Source organism: Acinonyx jubatus, chromosome D3 (genome assembly GCF_027475565.1).
Source record: "Acinonyx jubatus isolate Ajub_Pintada_27869175 chromosome D3, VMU_Ajub_asm_v1.0, whole genome shotgun sequence".
NCBI lineage: Eukaryota > Metazoa > Chordata > Mammalia > Carnivora > Felidae > Acinonyx > Acinonyx jubatus.
In genome coordinates, this window is record NC_069392.1 from 34485296 (window position 1) to 34509435 (window position 24140).

General features: G+C 42.6%; 1 protein-coding gene across 11 annotated transcripts in view; it reads right to left on the reverse strand.

Moving 5' to 3' along the window:
* MTCL1 (microtubule crosslinking factor 1) overlaps positions 1-24140 on the reverse strand; it is a 128913-nt gene that overhangs the window by 99561 nt on the left and 5212 nt on the right. For all 11 annotated transcript variants that reach the window (XM_027068506.2, XM_027068505.2, XM_027068499.2 and 8 more), the window contains exons 2-3: positions 18396-18620; positions 16836-16994 (exon numbers count right to left, since the gene is read on the reverse strand). In XM_027068506.2, coding sequence (XP_026924307.1) covers positions 16836-16994; positions 18396-18620 — 384 coding nt within the window. The remainder of the gene's footprint in view (positions 1-16835; positions 16995-18395; positions 18621-24140) is intronic.

The window sequence follows — 24140 nt, forward strand, 5'->3', positions numbered from 1 at the left end:
CATTTCAAAGGGCACCTCTGAAGAGGTCTTGCAAGCAGTAGAGAGCAAAGGCAGATATGTAATGCCCACCTCCGACCCTTCTCTTCACAGAGTTAGAAAACACAGGCCAGCCCGCCCTCCAGAAAACAGAGGAGTTAACGGAGCTCTGGACTTCTAGGACTTGAAGCCAGATAGAATAAGAAGAGAGACAAGAGAGCTTTCCTAAGGTGCTAGAACAAAACTTGTACAGCGCCCTCCCAATCCTGTCAAACAAATCCTTCTTTTAGGGGAAGGCACCTGGTACTGTGGTAATGGCCAAATGTATCCACATCATGATTACTCACCGGGGTCAATCACGACTCTTCCTCTGAAGCTCCCGGGGAGGAGGCGGAAGGGGGGAGTTGGAGGGAGAGGTGTCCTGCTTAGTTTTTCATTTGCTTATCTCTCTAGGTAGTGCTCCACTGGGGGAGATTTTGGCCCCCCTCCTAAGGGCATTTGGCAATGCCCGTAGACATTGTCACAAATGGGGGAGGGGCTGTTCCTTGCATCTAGCAGAGAGAGGCCAGGAATGCTGTGAATCATCTTGCAATGCACAGGCCAGTGCCCCACTACAAAGAATTACCCGACCCAGAATGTCCATAGTACTGAGGCTTAAGAACCCCAAGTGATTTCAATGTGTGGGCCTTCTACGATGGTTGTATGACATCTGGGTCGCGTCACTTAGGTGACCCCATGAGTAATCTTGCTTAAAAATAAATCCAAACCCAAACCAAAAATCTTACACAAGGAAACCCTGGGAAACAAACATAAAACTCCCAGCGTTGTTTCAAAATCGAAAAGCAAAAGAGTGGCCTGGCCCAGCCCCTACATGGGATGGGTTAGCCGGTGGGAAAACTGTCTTCAGTTGACAAAAGAGAACCTTCCGCAATTAGGAGTATTTAAAGCTCTTGATCGTCAAAAGTGTTTTAAACACACACATTAGACCAAAACAGAAAGGCAACTGTTGCATACAACGACATCATCTTTAAATCCTACTTTTCTTATGATTTACAAATAAATGGAAGATTCTCAGAAATTATTTTGTTTCACTCATTTGTGAGAAAAGTTGTTATTAAGGCCCATGAATAAACACAGGCCATCAAGCATTTGGGAGCCTCTTCACATCCCTACTGTGTGGTCACTGAACCAACCACAGAGAAATGCCCGGTGCCCTGACGCCCCACCACTGGCTTCCCTGAACTGCCCTCCTGCTCACTCCACACCTCTGGCCAGAGAGACGAATCCGTGTGTGATGGGACAAGGGTCTACTCCAACTCTTCAGAATCAAGTACATGGGGGCGCCTGGGTGGCTCAGTCTGTTAAAGTCTCTGACTCTTAATTTCGGCTCAGGTCATGATCTCAGAGTCATGGGATCGAGCCTCACATCAGGCTACTCACTGGGCATGAAGCCTGCTGAGGATTTTCTCTCTCTCTCCCTCTGTCCCTCTCCCCCAGTCGTTCTCTTTCAGAGAGAAAGAGAGAAAAGGAATAAACACAAATATGCTTGATATAAATAAACATTGCTTTGCCTGGGCAATCAGCTCCCATCAGCATCCAAAAGTGAACAGCAACCAAACTCAACTGCCAACCACCTGATGAACGCACCCCCGTTTTCTCCATTCCTCCTTCTAGTACAATTACTGTGGGTCATGGGAAAGAGCACCTGCGACGTTGGGGAAAAAATGAGAACCCAACCATCCCAAATGAATGTTCTTTCAGTAAAAGGATGAACCAACCTGCACAAATAAACCATGAGGAAAAGTGCCCTGGGAATGGTTAGCGTCTCTCCTTTCTCTGAAGCTCATCAGAGGTCAGATGATGAGGTCAGAAATTCAAACACCGCTTGATCAATTGCTCAATAGCAAGACATCCTGTATGCTTGTGTAACGATACAGAAGTATACCTTGGTGTCTTTTCAATGCTGAGTAATTTTTGATTCCTAGGGGGAAGAATGAAAACTGCTTATCTGGCTCATAATCATAGCACTCAACATATGATGACTCTCACTTGAGTCAGAGAAACACCCAGAAAGTACACTCAGGAAATAGATAATACCATGCAGGATTTCTAAGCACTCCTATTTCTCTGACTTTGACTCTGCATTTGAAGACAAGTTACCTAAATTGTATCGCATCAGCGACATGGCTTCTAGCATATAAGTCTGACAGACTGAAGTATCAAATGTAAATTTTGAAAAGAGAAGTATTTTTTTATTTACTCCCAAAGCACACTTGATGCATTTAACATTCTAGTGAAGTCTAAAACAGAAATATGTGCTCTGTCTATATTTTGATTACTTTTGAAGACAAGCAATGTGAACACAGTGTCTATTTCACTGCAATTCACAAGTTCCAGCCTACTGTTCACACAGCAGCGGGCAGCATGTTTCAGTGGCACACCCCGCATTATAAAAGATTCCCGTATGCCAAGAAAGGTTCTATTGAGGGTAGGGGAGAAATAGCTGGGTCTCAGATCTCTGGGGGAAGTGACTGTGGCCTGCAGACCAAAGGCTGCTCACGCAGACAGCATCGCTGCTTCTGATATGGCCATCCCAAAGGGGCCATCCTCTGCCCTGAAAGACCCATCTGAGCATTGCCCACAGTGCCTGTGGGTGACAATGCTGCAGTAACAGCTACAGAAGAGCCCACCTAGCTCACAGGGGACAGCTGGGTGTGGCAGGACCCCAGTGGTGGACACCCTGAGCCTGTCTGAATACACAGGAAGCTAACCAACAGAAGCTTTCCTCATCACTAACCAGACAGGGTGATATCATGACCCACACACAGTCACTGTCAAAATACTTGACCTAGAGTGCAATTACTGGTTTGTATTAACTGTCCTGAAGTAATCATTTACAGACTCAGAAATTCCTCACCAGGAGATCTGCAAATATGGTGTGGCTCTTTCTCAAGGAGAAATAGAGATGATGAAACTTTCACTCATTCAACAAATATTTACTGAATGCTTGATAAGGGTCGGGATGTGCAGACACACATATGTATCCCATAAGGCAGAGATGTAGGTGTTCTGAAATGCCACTGAGGGACCCAACGAGACTCTCAAACTGCTAGCTGGGGCAGACATTGTACAGGGAAAGCACTTTCAAGATCTATACCGCTATATAATCAAGGCTTTATTAGGAGAGATCAGTGGGACAGAACAGAGAACCCAGGAACAGACCTACACAGATATGTCCAACTGAGTTTTGACAAGGTGCAAAGTAATTCAGTGGAGGAAAAATAACCTTTTCAACAAATGGTGCTGGGCAATTAGACATCGTAGACACAAAAATGAACTTCACCTAAGTCTCATGCCATATCCCAAGTGAATTCAAAATGGGGCTATGGATTTGAATTTAAATGTAAAACATAAAACCATAAAACATTCCAAAAGCTAGAAGAGAATATTCAAAACCTAGGGCTAGGCAAAGAGCATTTAGAATTGATACCATAAAAGGAAATATTTATAAATTGAACTTCATCAAAATTAAAAACGTATGCCAGGAGGGAGAAAGACCCTACTGAATGGATAAAAGGCTCGGAGTGAGAGAATATTTACAGACCATATCTAAAATACAGAACAAACTCTGAAAACTCAACACCAGTCTAAAAAAAGAACAGTAAAATAAACAAGCAATCCAATTAGAAAATGGGCAAAAAAACATAAAGAGACTTTTCACCAAAGAGGAAATACAGATGGCAAAGGTCATGTAAAACTATGTCCAACATCATCAGCCATTAGGGAAATGCACATTAAAACCACAACGAGGGGCGCGCCTGGCAGGCTCAGGCGGAAGACTGTGGGAATCTTGATCTCGGGATTCTAAGTTTGAGCCCCACATTGGGTGTACAGAAGACTTAAAAATAAAATCTTAAAAATAATAATAATAAAATAAAACCACCATGAGAGATCACCTATCAGAATGACTAAAGTAAAAAACAATGACAACACCAAACGTGGGTGGGGATGCCAAGAAACTGGAGAACTCATTCATTGCTGGTGGCAATGTTAAATGGGACAGCCCCTCCGGAAAACAGTTTGGCACTTTCTTAAAAACGAAATATGCGGGGCACCTGGGGGGCTCAGTCAATTAAGCCTCTGACTTCTCAGCTCATGATCTCACGGTTCATGTGTTCAAGCCCTGAAATCAAGTTCTCTGCTGTCAGCACAAAACCCACTTCAGATCCTCTGCCTCCCTCCTCTCTGCCCCTCTCCCACTCTTACACGCTCTCTCTCTGAAAAATAAACATTAAAAAAAAAGCAAAGGAAATATGCAAATAGTGTACAACCCAGGAAACAAGCCCCCTCAGGCAATTATTCCAGAGAAACGAAGACTTATGTTCCCACAAAAACCTGCACACAAATGTTCACGATAATTTTATTCACAAAAGCCCCAAACGAGAAACAACCTGGGTGTCCTGCATCTAGCGAACGGGTAAATGCCAGAACACCTTCATATACTACCAGGCAGTGAAAGGGCACCAATAAAGGCCATGCGCAACAACCAGGATGAACCTTTGGAGAACACTGCAGAGTGAGAAAAACCAGTCCCAAAAGGTTAATCACCGAACGATTCCATGTATATAACAGTCTCGAAATGACAAAATTTTGGAGAGGGAGAACACAGCAGCTGCCAGGGATGACAGATGGGGGTGGGGACAGGAGAGAAGTGGGCGTGGCCCTAAATGGTCAAGGTGAGGGATCCTTGTGATGGAACATGTTCCACAGCTTGACTGAATCAGTATCGCCATCCTGGTTATGAAACCAGACTAGACTTTACCACTGGAGAAAACTGGGTAAAGGATACACGGGACCCCTCTGCATTATTTCTTATAACTGCATGCAAACCTACAAGTCTCCAAACTAAAAGTTCAATTAAAAAAAGTACTATACTAGGGGAGCCTGGGTGGCTCAGTCGGTTAAGCGTCCGACTTCAGCTCAGGTCATGATCTCACGGTTCACGAGTTCAAGCCCCGCGATGGGCTCTGTGCTGACAGCTTGGAGTCTGGAGCCTGCTTCAGATTCTGTGTCTCCCTCTCTCCCTGCCCCTCCCCCACTCATGCTCTGTCTGTCTGTCACTCTCTCTCAAAAATAAACAAACATTAAAAAAAATACCATACTGGGGGTGCCTGAGTGGCTCAGTTGGTTAAGCATCCAACTTTGGCTCAGGTCATGGTCTCACCATGTGGTTTCGAGCCCCATGGCGGGTTATGTACTGACAGCTCAGAGCCTTCAAGCCTGATTCGGATTCTGTCTCTCCTTCACTCTCTGCCTCTCCCCCGCTCACACTCTGTCTGTCTGTCTCTCCCTCTCTCTCAAAAATAAACAAGTATTAAAAAAATTTTTTAAATACTATACTAAGACCTATATGAACTATGTTTCCAATTCCATATGAAAAATGAGCCCTACCTCTGGGAGTTAGCATGACGGAAACTTTCTCCCTCTGCTTTTCAAACTTTCTCTAGCAACCATGTGATGATTTGATCATATGAGAATGTTCAGCGGTCAGAAGTGTTGCAGGAGGCTTCAAGGAGGAGATGGCATTTCTGGGAGACTCTTAAAGATCGAGCAGCATTTCAACAGGGAGAAGAGGCATCCTGGCACAGTCCTGGGGGAAGAATGGCAGGCACCTCCAAGCTGGATGGGAGGGGGAGGGGCCTGGGGGGCTCCCATGGGAGCAAGTGGTAGGGCAGGTTGGGAGGCCTTCGCTCACTCTCTTCAAAGACAAGTTCTGCTCTCCTTCTTCCTATAATTTTCTCAGCAGAGATGAAAGAAGCAGCTTCATAAATACTTCTAAAAGTAGAAATTAATTTTATACAGAAGCCTTAATGGGTCAAAGAAAGACACGGGTGCCCTTCCTCACCAACCCACCAGAGCGGCTTTCCTCCAGCAGCTTCCCCTGAAGACCCCAGTCAAGCTGGCCCCACAAGTGCTCGCCTCCCACTCTGACCTGGGAAGCCGCCTCTTCCTTCTGGGCCTGTAGAGAAGGGAGGAGGCAGGTCTAGAGCTGAGGAAAGAGGGAGCGGAAAAGAGTTGCTGGGAGTCGGGGAGACCTGGGGTAGCCGCCATTCATAACCCACCCAGACCTCGGTTTCCTCGTGTAGGTGATAGGAAGGCTGGCCCACTCATCTCCGGGATTCTTCTGGCTCTGACATTCAGTAGGCCTGAGGTCCCCAGGCCTGGCTCTGGCCACGCGTGCCTTCACGCCTGATCACAAGAGAGCCGTCAAATTCAGTCACTCCTTCCACCGCCCTTCCTTTGTCGTCGCCACCATTTTCTTTTCCTCCAACGTAACAGCCACACCGCGTGGAAGTAACACAGTCCTCTGCCATAAAACTTAACAAAGTAACTTAACCTAAGAAATGAAAGCATTTTGAAAACTCTAACCTGGGCAAGCCCCACCTCCCCGCCGGCCCCTCCAGCACAGCGCACCAGCAAGCAGCAGCAAACAAGCCTGCCCCATGCACGTCCTGAGGCCTGCCAAGGCCCAAACGAGACCACGGCCAAGAAGAGAGCGTAAGGACCGCTGTCAAGTGGGTCCTTCTAGAAGACCTTAAGATGAGCCCTTCTTGATTTGGACAAGAAATGGCTCCAAGTGACTGTGAGTGGCCAGAAGAGACTGTAACGGGCTCTCCCTCTGCCTTTCCAGCAAGTGTGTGAAATCAGCCATTAGTACGATTTGTGGTTGTTGAACGGAACACACACACCCTCTTTCTTCCCAGACACCAAAACTGTTCCATTGACAGCTTAAGCACTCGCAATTATTTATGCCAAATCTTCCTGCAGCTGCTGCCCTGTTCCTAATCCTCCCCAGCCTCTGGACTCTGGATTTCCCGGCCCGGTGTTTACTCCCTTGGTTGACATGGCTCTATTCTAATCCCATCCCTGCCTCCTGGTCTCATCAGAACGTGCAAAAGACCATTTCCCTCCAGACTCCTGTGCAGACACTGCATGTATGTGTACATGCACACACACAGGTACATACATTTGCACATGTGCATACACACACACACACACCAGACTCTACTTATGCTTTAGTGTTTGGGAAGAAGACTTAACCAGACACCCTGATTCTTCCCGCTCCCGCCATCATCCCATCTCACCTCATTATTAACTTAACAGGCCAGCTAACTGGGATATCATTCAGGGCACTACAGTTCTCGCCGCCTCTTATTCTCCAGTTAGAGTCACCCTGCCCCCTTAACTCATGAAACCAGCAAATGGAACCAGATGCTACTTTTTTCCTTCTGAGGTGTCTTGGAGAGCCTGCCAAGCTAACACACAGAATGCCTGCCTGTATCCCACGCCCTGCCGGCCCTGCCGTCCACTGCTGACGGGGCCAGGAGCGAGGCCCTGACTGACTGCACAGCAGCTGCCAACAACTTGGTCAGTGTCCAAGGAGAGGCCCTGGCATGGGGACTCTGCCCAAAGATGCCTTACACTGGCTCACTTAAGCATATCTTTTTCTTATAAGGAGGACCATAAAGTCTGGAAACACAGATAATGTTTTATTAAACGATAGTGTAATAGCAATAAACCATTTATTATGTTTGTACACCGATGTTTCCAGACTTTTCAGCTGCCTGATAGTTTGAATGTGATGACACACAGAGAAAACTCCTCGCCCACTGGTTGAGAAAAAAGCAGAAAGACTGACTGAGTCTTTTCAGGCTGCTGTAACACAAATATTATGGACTGGGTGGCTTAAAGAACAAATCCTTATCTCTGATCCAATTCTGACGGCTGGGTAACCTAAGACTATGGTGCTGGTATGATAGGAAAGGATAGGATAAAATAGAGAGGGAAAGGTTAGGATCCGAGGTCCCTGGGTGGGGAAAAACACGTATTTTGGAACAATGCTGGGAACTTCTGACCACAGCAAAGTCCCTTGGGTGTAAGGTTACTCTTAAGACTGTAATCACCTACCTCCCTCCCCTCAGGTTCCCCTCAGTAATTTGACTAAAGACCTAACTAAAAATAAGAAGTAGACCATAAAGTGTATGACCCACAAGGAAAGGCAGGCATGGCCATAGACCACCCCTCCTACAATGGAAATGAGCCAATCAGGAATGGATAACCCAGCACCTGGAGCCATCAAGCCAAAAAGGGTAGAACTTGAGAAGGAACAAGGGGGAAGCGGGGTGGGGACCAGAACCTTATAAAACAAAGTCCCTTGCCTGTAGTCTGCCGGCATTCACTTTCGAATGTCCCCTCTCTGTGAAGAGAGCTTTCCTACTATTCTTCCTTTCTAATCTTATACTCTAATAAACTTTTGCCTGCTGCTCATTTTGTGTCCACCTCTTCATTCTTCGAAGTGGTGAGGCAACGAACCCTAGGTATCGAGGTAAAAAATCCTACAACGCTGGCAGATTGGGGTCTAGTGAGAACCCACTTCCTGGTTCACAGACAGCCATCTTCTCACTGTGTCCTCATGTGTAGAAGAGGCAAGGGAACCCTGGGATATCTTAGATAAGGGTACTGATCTCATCTACAAGGGCTCCAACCTTCATAAATCAATCACCTCCCAAAGGATTCACCTCCTCATTCCATCTTACTGGGAATTAGGATTTAACATATAAATTGGCAGGGGGGGTGGGGACAAAAACATTCAGTCCCTGTCAAATACCTACAGAGAAAGAATACAGTAAGTAGAAGCCATGATGTAGCTGAATCCATGAGAAAAAGAAAAAAGAAAACCAGGGCAGATGGGAACTGATGAGTAGCAAGGTGGAAGGAAATGAACCAAGAGGCGGGGACAAAAGTGCTGAGTCATTGAGTCATGAACTGGAAGACCACTGGGGTTACTTGTGGCACTTGAGAGCTGCTACTGGAAAGCTTCCGCTGAACCCTGAAGGATCACATCCTGTTTTGGCAACATAGCACACTGAACTATCATGAGCCCTCCCCCCCCCAAAACAGCTAGAAATGCTAAAGAAAACATGAAAAGCAGAAATTTATAGACAGTTGATTCACATATACACAAAAGGAAAATTCCCTAGTGTCAGAAATGCATAAGGGATTAGGGGGTGGAGGGCAGGAGGGACTGATGGAAGTTATCACACCCAGAAATAAGCCCTCAAAGCCAAGGGTGTAAGAAGATTCTTCAATTAATGCGCCCAGACAACCCACTGAAGTAAACTAAAAATCACTCAGTGAGGGTGAGAGCAATAAGCTTCTGCTTAGGACACTGGGTGGTGAAAAAAATAATCTCCTTTTAAGTATAAAAATCTTTAGATGTATGCCACATACAAGTCTGATATCCATTTGACACAACGCATTTGGCACATAAGCCCACAAGTCCCAAATTAACAATTATATTTGGACCAATAATACTACTGAGGCATCGGGAAAAGACTAATGCAAAATCTCATTGGAAAGCATGTCAACAAACTTCAGGGAATTCCCACTAAGAAGAGCTCATAAAAAAAAAAATCCACTTTAGGGGTGCCTGGGTGGCTCAGTTGGTTAAGCCTCTGACTTCAGTGCAGGTCATGATCTCACAGTTTGTGGGTTTGAGCCCTGCGTTGGGCTCTGTGCTGACAGCTCAGAGCCTGGAGCCTGCTTCTGATTCTGTGTCTCCCTCTCTCTCTGCTCCTCCCATGCTCATGCTCTGTCTCTCTCTCTGTCTCTCAATAACAAAATAAAACGTTTAAAAAAAAATCCACCTTAAAGAGAGAAGTAGATCTGACAAACACAGGGATTAGTAACATCAAGAATTTAAGACAATGGAACAAATTGAAAGAGGCTATGACTTTAAAATGTTTCAAAATTTAAAGAAGAAATAACAGAAGATGAGGAGAAAACAAATTTATGAAACAGAACAAGCTAAATTTTAAAAATACTAATAATGAAAAGTAGACTCACTGAAATGAAAACTTAGTAGATGATGGGGCACCTGGGTGGCTCAGTCGGTTAAGCATCCGACTTTGGCTCAAGTCATGATTTCACTGTTGGTGAGTTCCAGCCCAGCGTTGGGCTCTGTGGTGACAGCTTGGAGCCTGGAGCCTGCTTCAGATTCTGTGTCTCCCTCTCTCTCTGCCCCTTCCCCACTCGTGCTCTGTCTCTGTCTCTCATAAATGAATAAAAAACATTAAAAAATTTTTTTAAAAACTTAGTGGATTAATACAACAAATTATTCTGTAAAGAAGATAATTTGTAACTTGACAAGAAATGAAAAAATTATTCAAAATATAGCACAGAGAAGTAAGAAGATCTTAAAAAACAAACAAGGACAGTTAGGCAAGATGGAATATAGAATAAGAATGATCAACAGAAGTTCCCACATGAGACTAACAGGAATTCTGGAAGTAATATAGAGAACAGAGAAGAAGCACTATTGAAAATTATTCAAAGACAGAACTTTCCAGATTTCATTAAAGACATAAACAGATTGATAATGAGTATTTCATAAAATATAAATCTAGATACATCTGATTGAAACTACAGAACACCAAACATAAAAAGAAAAGCATAAAAGTAACCAGGAAGTAAAGACAGACCATCTACAAAAAATGAGAATTATCTGACAGCAGCCTTCTTGATAGCAAAATAGAGCCAGAAGATAATGAAAATACTATCTTCAAAGTGTTAAAATCCTATGCCTGACTAAATATCTTTCAAGGCTGGGGATGACATAAAAAAATTTTTAGAAAATACCATTAACTGAAAGAAAACTACTCAAGGATATGTTAATAGATCAATAAGAAGAAAAGTGAACTCAGAAGGAAGGAAGGAAGGAAAGAAGGAAGGAAGGAAGGAAGGAAGGAAGGAAGGAAGGAAGGAAGGAAGGAGCAACACTCAAAAAGCAATGATGACACAGTGGAAAATGTGTAAATAAATCTAAATAAGGATTAACTATTACATTAGCCAACTTATGGGGAAATGGTTTCAAAAAGATGAAACTATAATGATACTATGTAATAATAGTATGAAATATAGGAGTTGATTGAGTTGAAGCTTTTATTTTAAAAAAAATTTTTTTTAACGTTTTATTTATTTTTGAGACAGAGAGAGACAGAGCATGAATGGAGGAGGGGCAGAGAGAGAGGGAGACACAGAATCGGAAGCAGGTTCCAGGCTCTGAGCCATCAGCCCAGAGCCCAATGCAGGGCTCGAACTCACGGACCGCGAGATCGTGACCTGAGCTGAAGTTGGACGCTTAACCGACTGAGCCACCCAGGTGCCCCGAGTTGAAGCTTTTCTAAGATGCTTACATTATTCAGGAGAAGAATGGAGGTAGTGATTAGTTTTAGATGTTAAGTCAAACATGCATGTTAAATATGTAAGAGTAATTATTCAAATAATACAATGTACAAATTCTTAAGCAAGAGACATGAGAATTAAAAAAAAAATCAATCAATCAAAATCAACATTAAAAAAACAGAAAAAAAGAAACAAAAAAAGGCATGGAGTTTAAGAGCATAAGATACAGTGATAAAAATAAATTCAAACACATCAGTGACCACAATAAATGTAAATGGATTAAATTCACATTTTTAAAGAAGATATTATCAGATTACATTTTTAAAAAGACAGCTATAGACCATTCACAAGAAATACATCTAAATCATAATGCCATAGAAAAATAGAAACTAATGGAAATCACCAAAAAGCTGTACTAGGCAAATACTGACCAAAAAAAATATGGTATACATGATAAAAGCAAAGTAGTCTTTATAATAAAAAAATAAAGGAATACATTAGAACAAAGAGATCATTATCAAATGATAAAGGGAACAATTCATCATCAAAAACAGTTCTAAACTTATGCATTTATATTCAAAATATGCAAGCAAAATTTGACAGATTACAAGAAGAAAATTTAAATACAAAATTATAACAGGTGATTTTAACATACTTTTATCCTAAATAGATATATTTAGCAGACAAAACTATAAAGGATATAAAATTTTTGAACAACGCAATTAACAAACCATCTATTAAAAATTTTTCCAAATTGCAGCAATCCACTAATGGACTGTAAATTAAACTTGTAACCACCATTTAAAAAACAGAACTGAATAGAATTGAAAGTATCAAAATGGATCCCATATGGCAAAGATAAGCATTATTTTGTGAAACCTTCATGTTTGTGTTTTTGAATGATGATACAAAATGTACTACTTGCTGTGAGTTATAAAGTTTGAGTCTTCAAGCTAATGGATTTAAAGTCTTTGCCCCAAAATTGGAGCTTACCCTTTCCTCTCAAGCACTCGAGACCTATTCACAAAATCTGAACCATTTACTAGGCACAAAAGAAATCTCAACCAAACCCAGAGAATCAATATCATATCCTGAATGGTACTGAAAGATGTCCCATGGGAGCAATCTGACTGCTAGTTGGTTCTCTGTGGCTTCATTCAACAATCCCTAGGGTGGATGAGTAAAAGAGGCAAAGGCAGTCCAAAGATACAAACTTCCAGTTATAAAATAAATAAGTTATGGGATGTATTGTACTGCAGAATGACCATAGTTAACAATACTGCATATTTGAAAACTGCTAAGAGAGTAGATCTTGGAAGTTCTCATCACAAGAAAAAAAATTTTATACCTGTGTTTAGTAATGAATGTTATCACCAGTTATTTTGGTGATCATTTTGTAATATATACAAATACTGAACCATCATGTTATATACCTGAAACTAATGTCATGTTTTAGGTCAATAAACCTATACCTTATACCTCAGGTATACCTTATACCTTATACCCAATAAACTTATACCTCAATAAGAAAAAAAAAAATCCTCATTGCCTGGAACGATCTAGAACATGTCCCTGTCCCTTGCAAGTGCCAACTAACTTGGCCAGTTATTACTGTGTCTAACATATAATAACATATAACAAGTATTCAAAAATTTTTGGTAGAATGAAATACTGTTCAGAGGAAGCACTTGGGCAATCTTTAAGAAGCTGAAACCAAGTTAAGATTAACTACTTTCAGCCTGTTGAGATGTTCCACCATAGAGTTGAGTACTAGAAGAAATATACTCTCCAAAAAGGCAAAAATATTTCGGGCCTGCACAAGTGGAGGAGTATATGGGTGTTGGGTGCACAGACCATGATGTGAATAGGCACAAGGAAGCAGGAGAGCAAACTAGCTAACCAGAAGGGGCAATTCCTCATGGTTTCATATTGCCAACCCTCTCTTTTTTTCAATATATGAAATTTATTGTCAAATTGGTTTCCATACAACACCCAGTGCTCATCCCAAAAGGTGCCCTCCTCAATACCCATCACCCACCCTCCCCTCCCTCCCACCCCCCATCAACCCTGTTTGTTCTCAGTTTTGCCAACCCTCTTTAATCATCTTATCTATCAATGGAGAGAGTGACTTTTCTAGGACCCACTCTGTTAGTTCAAAAGGGACCAAAGGGCACAGATTCTTCTCACCATGCTCTGCTGCCTTTTATTTCACTCCAGGGTTTACAGCAGTGGGGTGGGAAAACCAGCTGGGAGACAGGGATGGCCCCCAGCAGGAAGGGTCCTCTGTGTCACGCTAAAGAGTCACACTGTCAGATTTAAGGGAATGTAGAAGATAAAACAGAGAAGGGAGAAACTGAAGTACCTGCCTTTCACGTGTTGATTGCATAGGGTCAGCCCTCAAACAGTCACTTGAGAGAAGACCAAAGCATGGATAGAACAGAGGGTCTAAAAATTTCCCTAAGACAGCAAAAGCAGAAGAGCAGAGCCTGAAGCACAAAACAGGTGATCGCAATGTGCGCAATAAGAGAGGTTTAAGGAGCAGTGCCATTGCTTAAGCCCGAGTGACTAAACAGGACGGTGGCACCGTTAGTACAAATGGGAAAGACGGAGGAGATTCACGTGGGGATGAGGGTGGCAAGTCTGTTTCTGGATACTCTGAGTTTGAAGTGTAAGGAGAAATCCATCATGGGGAAGTCCCCCAGGCAGCTGAAAAGGCAGTCTGAAGCTTTAGAGAGAAGCCTCAGCAGCAGCCCCAGAGCATTAGGGGCACAGAGATGAGCTATTTCATTGTTCTCTGAGGTTGAGGGAGGCGGGGGCGGGGGGAGGACACAGTCCTCTGCAACTACTTCTGTCACGTAGAGATGCGTGAAACGCACGAACTCTCCTTGCTTTTTCCAGAATGTGATTTATCCATTTACAAAATTTCGGAGGTGAAATTTACTACCGAGCAAAGCTCAAGATAGAGAAAATAGTATCCTTGCCTGGGAGCAAAGCTCATGGCGTATTCTTTTCTGGCATCAGTAAAAAGAACCCATTCCTGGAGACCACACCTGGCACTTTGCAGTAAATACCTCCTCTACCACCTCTGAACCTTGGATCGCCTGGTCCCGTCATTCGCTGCCTCCAGTACAGTCTTCCGCAGTCAGTTCTTACAGTTCGTTTAGAAGTCTGGTGGAAATAAGCAGTCGTACCAGGCTGACTGCACCTTGGAGGTAAAATACCGATGGCATTCCAATCGAGCAATCTCTGTGAGTAATTTTAACCCACAGTGGAAGGGACAGGCTGGCCCTGTCACCTCCTCTGCATACATCCAGCCTGAGCCAACATCACGGTCTCTGAAGATCCTTGCCTCACCCTTGCCTGGCTTTGAACGTCAGCAATCATTTCTTCTCCCTCAGAAGCTATTTGTGACCTGATGCCAAGTCCTAGGCAAATCCACTGACGTGTGCAAGAGCAGCTTTGTTTGCTTTAAATATATTTATTTCCTCATTTATGTGTATATGTAACTTATATACTTATAGGTAAGCATACACACATGTAAAATTTATAAAATATATTCCTAAGATATTTTCTATACCCTCAAGGTAAGGCTCAAACTGGAAATTTTGGGAAAAGAAACTATTATGGCAAACCTTCCGGCAAACTTAGGTCAAAGGAGAAAAAAAGGGGGTGCCTGGGTGACTGTCAGCTGAGCATCTGCCTCTTGGACTCTCGATTTCAGCTCAGGTCATTATCTCATGGTTTGTGGGATCAAGTCCGTCATCGGGCTCTGCACCGACAGCGTGGAGTTTGCTTGGGATTCTCTCCCTCTCCCTCTCTCTCTCTCTCTCTCTCTCTCTCTCTCTCCCCTTCTACCCTTCCGCTGCTCACATGTGCGCTCTCTCTCAAAAATAAATAAACTTGAAAAAAAAAAAGTAGAAAGAAAGAAGTAAATTACTAGTAGAGGTAAAAAGACCCACAAGGAGAGGAGAAATTCCCCTAGTCACAGGGGTAAGTGTATGTGAAAGTTAAGGAGCAAGGGTTACCCATGAAGAAAGAACATTCTCAGACTCTACCCCCTCCACTGGGAAGCTCACTGTGTCCCTAGGCAAGCTGTGGTCACCACAGCTCCACGTTTCTGCCCTTCATTCACTCCCCCACCCTGTGATTCCCTGATGCCACCACCGCCTAAGTGCCAGGCACTGTTCTAGGCACAGGGACCCCACAATGAACTACCCAGACAAATCCTCTTCCCACACAGCAAGTTCTGGAGGCACATTAGTGAAGGCAACAAAGAAATAAAACCCGTGGCATTTTCAGACAAGTGCTGACAACATACAAGTAATTGACCAAAATCCATAATGTGTCAGACGGGAAGACGGATCAGGACGGCCAGGGTGGAGGCAGGGGCAACTTGAATATGCAAGTGTGGAGGGGAAGGTGGCTGAGGTGAGATGTTAGCAGAGACCTCAAGGTGAGGGACTGAGTCCCAGGGGTATGGATCCTGGAAAAAAGAATGTTGGCTACCATCCCTCACTCCCAGACTCAAGGAACAGCAGGGCACCTGACTGGCTGTGAGGGGATGGGGGTGGGGAAGTAGAAATATCCACATGTCAAGTTGAACCGTAAACATCTCAGTAACAGAGGCTGTGCTGCCATATTCCTAGCTGCATCCCCAGGGCCTGGTACAGAGACTGAATTAAGTGTGGGCAGATGCATGGCTGGATGGATGAGGAATGGTTTTGTGGACTTCCTTATAATGGAAGCCAACAACAAAACAGTATTTGCAGTACTGTATGCAAAGGAAATACACACACACACACACACTCATTTTCTAGATCGCTGTGCTAGAATACATTCACTCCCTAAAATAAAAAGAAAAGAAAAACCTGTATTTAAACCATATTGGCAGGGCGCCTGGGTAGCTTGGTCGGTTAAGCGTCCGACTTCGGCTCAGGTCATGATCTCACGGTCCATGAGTTCGAGCCCCGCGTCAGGCTCTGTGCTGACAGCTCAGAGCCTGGAGCCTGCTTCAGATTCTGTGTCTCCCTCTCTCTCTGCCCCTCCCCTGTTCATGCTCTGTCTCTCTCTGTCTCAAAAATCAATAAACATTAAAAAAAATAATAATAAACCATATTGGCTGAATAATAGCTATAGGGGGCATACGCCTATTATCTGTTTACACAGGTTTAGTAGATAACCATAACATATTTTCCAGCTCATTGGAAAAGAAGACTCAAGAAAAAAGCTACTGCTTAATTTTGTATTCTAGTAATAATATACTCCATTTGGGCCCATAAGAGGAATTAATGGCCAGCTCATCTGAATGAAAATTATATAAAAAAAAAAAAAAATAGCTTTAGACCACGGTTCACCAAGCCTTTTCTGTAGCGGGCCAGACAGCAAATATTTCAGGCTTTGCAAACAACATACTGTCTTTGTCACAGTCTTCCCTGCTTTGTTGGGTTTATTTTTGTGTGGTTGTTGTTGTTTAATAAGGCTATGAAAAATGTAAAAACCATTCTTGGTTTCTGGGCCATACTAATAAACCATAGTTCACCAAATGGGACACCTGGAGTCCCCAAACCCCCAACAGTTAAACCCAAGAAAGAAATCCCCATACATTTTGGGATTACCTCTTTCAGTCTCTCCAGCTCATTTTGGAGGGCCTGCTTGGATATTTCCACTTCAATCATCTGCTGTCGGAGACTTTCGTTTTCATCTTCAGCTTTAGCACGCTTTTCCTCCACGGTTTCAAGTTCGTGGTGCAATCTAACAGATACATCTTTGGCTACCTGTATCAACCAACAGAGATAGTCATCAGAATGGGAAGCTTTCTGTGTGCTAAAGGCACATTCGAACAACTTTTGAGGCAGAATCATTAAGTGATATGATATCACAGTAAAGGGCAAAGACCCTGGAAATATTAACAAGCCTCTCTTTAAAAGAGGAGGTATTAGTTTCAAACATGAAATCCACATTATGAGCAAGGATACAACCTTTTTATCTGGATTAAAAGGCTACTGTGAATAGCCCTACCTCCTTACAGAGTATCACCAAGAATGCCAGTTCTGCCCAGGCACACATGCTTTAATGATAAATTAGAAATAATAGTAACAATAACAATAATCAACCAACCAACCAATCAATCAATAGTTCTGTTCCCTAAGGTAATACTAAACCCACCTGCTTTAAAAAAAAAATCGAAATAATCCTGTAAAATGATACGGTCAGGTTTTAAATTGTCTACAGTAGTAAAATATCTGAATGTTAAAAGCAGTTAAACATTTTTAACCTTCTAAAAGGAAACAAGGAAAGATTTTGCAAAAGAAATATAAATCACCCTTACATCCCACTGAATGACATTTTGCTAGGGGTTTATAGATTTGATAGAATTACAAAGATTCTTTTCCTGTTATCATAATGAAAAGCGAAATGAGATTTCATAAGTGCTCCCATAATGAGGAGGACATTATGCATTATTCACCTCTTGATAAATGATTTGATAATCACGGCACAGGAGAAGCCACACTACCCATGGAGAGAGCAAATGGTAGAAAGTCTGGAATTTCTTCACCTCATTCCCACTTCCGCCAGTGCTTCTCAAAAACACCTTAGACAATTAGCTTTAGACGATTAGTTATGATCCTCTCTCTCCTTCGGTTAAATCAAACCTCTACACCTGGGTTATGGTCATTTCAGGTTTCTGCATTCTAGAAACTTAAGTAACAGTAAAAATGTTAAGTGATTATAGTCAACCTTTATGAGTGGCCTTTGACCATCACTGAATTGATAATCAATAGATTTTTTAAATATTCCAAATTTTAAGAAGGCGTTTCTGTAGAATTCTACACAACTGTCAGGCTAAGTGGCAGATATCAATTCTTTCTTTTTTTTTTTTAATTGTAGATCCCTTACTATGACTTCTTTCCCTTACGTTGTGAGATTCCAGTTCATATGGCAGGTTTAAACCTTGGCCTGTCAAAGCCATAGGACTACACATACCCTATAAGCCATCAGGGGAAGGAAGAATGTTTATGCTGGAATCTGTTGAGAGAGCAACACCACCGGAACATCAGGACCCTGTGTGAGTGGGGCCGAGGGCTGCAGTCTCAGATCTGTGATCGCGCCCCTCCCCTACCCCTGCAGCCCCTTCTGGGAATAAGCCGCCCTTCAACCCTGATCAGCTCACTCACCTTTAAATCCTGCTCCAGACTCCGGATGAGCTCGCCATCCACCTGACCAGTCTCAGCCACTTTCAGACTCTTCTGCTCTGCTTTCCTGAGGCGGTACTGCAGGATTCGGCAGTTTTTATTAGCACGGTCCAGCTCTCGCCGAAGCTCCTGCAGCTGGTAAACATCCTCCTCTAGGTAACTGTCTCTCATCTCTTCCATCTCAGCACGGAGTTCGTCCAATTCATCCTACACAAGCCAGATGGAGTTGACTCATAAGCCACCAGAAAAAGGATGGTGTCTCCTGTGTCCCCCTGCTCAGCAATACTAAATATTAACCACCTGTACACTCACCCACCGGCTTATGGCCACACCTGTGTGACAGGACCTCTGGAAATGGTCACACAAGACAATATCCTCAGATGTCTATTCAAATCTCATGGATCCAGAAGCTAAAAACCAGGATGGATTATTCACTGCAGCCTGCCAGCCTTATTCCCCTCCTCATATTTTCTTACATAATCAGAATCATAAATGAAATCGGCTCTGCAGATAACTAAACCTTTGGATTCACACCAAACATTGACCTAAACTTGTATCTCTAAGACACAATCTAGATGTCAAGAGGAGTTGGACAGAGCCCTCCTTCAAAGGACATAAACTTTAGTGGGGTTGTAAAACGGAAATGCCCTGGAATTATAACATACCTGCAAATGTCTCTAAAAACTCTGTACCACCATACAAATCTCAGCACTGACTATGTGACTCAATTTCAAAGGTACAACCTTTTGCATGATGTCAAATACACACTGGGGTGGCGTTTTTCATCCACCTGGGCTTTATTTCCTATCTCTACTTGATTCTGGCACCAGCATGAAGACGCCAGGAGGTTCAGGACCTTCAGCATGAAGGTTCAGGAGAAACCCAGGAGTGGTTTCTGGCCCTCCTCTTTCCCTCCCATTCCACAGTCATTCCAGTGCTCTCAGTCCAACACAGCCACAAACCTGCAGGGCGCTCTCTTACCTGTGATGGCTGCACACCACTGTTATTCCCTGCCTTCAAGCCTCCCAAGGGAGCAGCTGCACACATAGACAAGTTGTGCGGGGCTCCCTGCCTCCCCTTTAGCCCATTCTCCACCCGGAGTTATCCTCTACTACGGAACTCAGACCATACCCTTCAAAGCCTCCAGGGGGATTCCCGCTGCGCTGAGAAATGTCCTCCCCAAGGCCTCTGAGCTGCCTCCTTCTTCCCTGCCACACTGCTGGTCTCATAGGGCCAGGACTCCTGGCCCTCTCTGTTCCTCTCCAGCTTTTACAGAGCTCACTATCACATAAACCAGAAGGTGCACACAAAGTGCCTTCCCTGACCACCCATCCCCACCAGGTCTCTAATCCCTTGCCTTCTGTATTTTCTCTCCATCCCTTACCACCACTGGCTAAAAGTTATTTGTGCTTCTTCCTATTCCTGTCTGTCGCCCATACTGAAATGTAAGCTCTGGGAGAGCAGACCCCTTGTGTGTCTGTTCCTCTGCATTCACAGCGCCCAGAGTAGTGTGAGCCACGCAGCAGGTCTTCGATAAGTATTTGTGGGAAGAACACACATAAACATCGGTCAATACCTACAAAGACCAAATCATAAAGATGACCAAAATCTAACTTAAATGCACCCTTGCGTCGTTCCAGTCTTGTAACTGAATCACGAAAAATTTTTCCCAGACCCACAGATGTAGCTGCAATATGCAAGACAGAAATTCTATTGAAATATTACAAAAGATTTTAACGAGGAGTAATTTGGAGGGTGGGAGATTAAGAAAAACATTCTAGGAATTTTCTTGATTAGTTTGGTAACTGATGGTTTAAATGCCTCCAGACTAGGATACACTCAGTCTTTCCCATTTGTTTTGTTCAATTAACACTGAGGGTCAAGGAAAAAAACTCTCCGTGACATGGACACCTTAAATTGTCAGGTCTTGGCCTGCTATTCAGTTTGTTTCTGGATTCTCTCTACCCTCGCTAATCCTGCATTTGTTCTTAAAAGCAGAGATTTACTTATAATAAAGAACAAGAGTTTCCCAACATCAAAGCCTCCAGTAGACAAGAAATTGACCAGAAGGGAATCTCCTGAAGAGTAATTTATCCTGGAAGAGATTAAGTGTAAGTGTAACAAATAAATTGGGAATCTGTATGGAAAAAACACAAATTGGCACAGACAGGATAAAGACAGCTGTCCAGGCAACCTCGATCATACGAAGCCGTCTACTGGAAGGAGCACAGGTGTGGTATCTCATACCCGCAAACCTCAGTCTGTAGATTCTCCCTAATCTGCTCACACTACCCTAACTAAGACAATGACTTACTCAACTGACTATGACTCCAAATGGAGCTTGTCTGAATGGGCTACCAAGAAGAACGGATGTTAAAGAAGAAAGCTTTGCCACTTCCCAGTGGTCACATGAATAAAATGTCTTTTCTTCTCTGCTTCTGAGTGTTCTTACAAAATTTCTATAGCAACAGTCACAACCCCACTAAAAACATAGGATGCTCTAGTGTACCTTACAAAAGGTAAATATTAACACTGAAAATGTTGTGAAGTATAAGCAAGTTTTTTTTTTTTTTATGTTCTTTTTTCCTTCATGGAGATCTCTTCCTGTAAGTCTCGTTCCTCGTCAGAAAATTTGCTGGGACTAGGAGCTCATGGACCAAGCACGGAAGCCAGTCAGTTGATCTACATATATGAACGGGATGGACAGGTTGGGCTCCTCGGGGAACTGGAGAACACAGGTCTTTCGGGAAGGTGCTTGCCAACCTCTAGCAAAGAAGAAGTTGGCAGACTGACGCCCAATCCCTACGCTGAGGCTGTGATGCCGCTGTGTGGGAGCCTTGCCCTTGACCCGACCCATGCTAGGGGAGACCAACTGCAGACTGCAAGCTTTAAAACAGGCCTTATGGATGTCAATCTTCTAGTAAAGATTAGGTGACTGGTCCTGAATCTTCAAAATCAAGGTCAAGTTTTCCTCAGGTTTCACCATGTATATGATAAATCTGACTTTCAGAAAGAGCCTATTCTCCACACTTGTGTCTGAGTACAGTTAAAAGGAAATTGTTTCATTGGGTAACTAGTAAAAAAACAGTTCAATATAAGCAATAATCACAACATGTATATGCATGCATACAAATATTCAGTAACTGTGGCCATTGTGTTCATGGAAGGAAGTGTCTGTGATCATGTTTCCTTCTAGAAAGCTTATCTATAAAAGCCAAAGTCATTAATGCCTGGAATTACCTGTTACTCAAACAGAAGTGTTTAAAGTGTGATAAAGCCATAAGAAAACATAAGATACAACTTCCAGGGATAAAAATGTTCTCTACTTTTCAAATTTTGTACCGGGGGGGACCCTCATCGACCCTAATATCAAATGCTGGATGTCATATAGATGTGTAAACAACCACTACAAGCTAAAACAAACAAACAAACAAACAAACAAACAGTATTTAGGGGCTAGATGAACCCACACCTCCAAATCATTCATTACTCCAGATGTAAACAGCTAACATTTTTTGGCATAAATAATCACCAACATTAGTTGCACTGAAAAGAAAATTAGGGAGAGACTATAATTGCATGTATTTGAATCATTGCTTTTATAACTCATATGTTATCTAAATAAATATTTGTAGAACATAAGACATCCTTTTTTTCAGTATTTTCCCTTCATTACTAAACCTGCCAGGAACATATTACCCCATTTCATAGACAAGGAGAGCAAACCCATGCTGGTAAATCTGTCCAAAGCCTCATAGCTAACAAATAGAAGCTAGACTGCAAGCCCACATGCTCTTTCCAGTAAATACTATAAATTATTTGCAACAACCGGGACAAATGGAAAAATAATATGCTTTAAGTCATACTTTAAAACACCTGCCATAGATGTGAAATAATAAAGCAAGCTAACATTTTTAGATCTTGACAACTGTCAATGTGTGAGTATATCCATTATCTCAATTGGTCCTCAAAAAAAAAAAAAAAAAAAAGAAAAGAAAAAAACACTGCAATGTGCAGCAAAGATATTAATACTCGCATTTTAAAAATGAGGAAATTGAGATTCTAAACATTTAAATGGCTTTTCAACACTAGTCTATTGCAGAGATGGGACCAAGGCCAGTGTTTCAACTCTTTTCATAGCGCCTTGAAAAAAAAGCAGTTTTCAGGTTCAGTGAAAAGAAGTTACAAGAAAAGCAAATTATAAACCGTGTAAGCTGGCAGCAGACATTTGAAAAGCAAAAACTGTGATTATTCAGATTAGGGTCATGATGGATAGGGATTTTCAAGCTACCATTACATTAATTTTCTGACAGCATGCCCTAATTTAGAATACATTGTATTACAGAACCTTAAAAATGTCTGCCATTTAAATGTTTAAGAAAACCAAATGAAGCAGAACATATAATGTTTCTGGCAAATATAATTTAGACAGAGTAAGTAAAAGTAGAAAATTGCTGTTGTTTTTTTATACACAGAAACTAAGAAAAAACTTGCCCTTAATCAAGTTTTATATTGAATTAACATCAGGTCTGTTGCATACCTCACTAAAAAGCTAATTTAGTTTTAATTAAATCTATTTTTCAAATTTCATATATAAAATGGAATCTTGAAGTCATGCAAAGCTCCCCAACTACTCCCCTTTGCCTGCAGATAACAGATCAAGCCTTATTATATACATCAAATTAGAGAAATAATGAGGCACCATGTGTGCACTAGAGTAAACCAAGATTAAATGACACACATTTCAATGAAAACAGTTTTACCCACAAATAAAAACTAAAAACACAGTGGATACTGAGTGCACCGTATCTGAACTTAAGGGATGCAAACTCTTGACCATACTGATAGTTTTATTCAAATAATAACCTCCTTTAAGCAACTCGAAATCAATAACTAGTTCTACATTAATATTTTAATAACGTTTCTTTAAACAGACCCAATTTGGAGAGGGGGAGCAGTCCTCTGGCTACTGTTGAAATAATTCCATCTTCTGGGAGTTGCAGACAGAAACTATTGTCTGTTGTAATATACAAATGATCCACCTCATTTCCCTCTGGACAATGAAAATGTTCTCTGCACAGTCCCAGCTGTAGCTAAGAAGGCACAGGGGCCGCTACCATTGTTTACCAAGTGACAGTTCACCCAGCAGCTGATGGGCTCTGTTTGTCCTGGTGTACATTATCTTGCCACCTAAGATTATTACAGCCGCTCTTTTGCAGGCTGAGTAAAGAATGGGCGTGGAAAGGGGGATGTCAGGAAAGAATAGGAACACTGTCCACTTTAACCCTTCCAAAAGAAAGGGAGAGGAGGAGCTCAACACTTTAGCTGTTCAGAACTGTGTTATTCTTGCCTGTGAGTGTCTCCCTTCTGGGCCATGCTGAGCACCTGGAATCCAAGCAGCCCAATTTAACAAAACCATTTCAGAGCTTGAAACTCAAAAGACTACTTCCGGTAAGAAACAGGCTGGTAAGGCTGGATCAGGGGTGATACACTGCAACCTATAAAATAAAAAATGACCTTACCAATCATCTCCTTTAGGGAATCACTCCTTTCAAAGGATCGGATGTTGCTTGCCCTGGTAGCTAGCAGTGACTTTTGTTTTAACCAGAAATAATTCTTCGGGAATAACAGAGAAAGCAGAGCGAAAATAAGCAACCCTTCCCCCCAGCCCCACCTGCATCCATCCTGCAGGGCACTGGCACTTTTGGAGAACACTATTTGGGCACA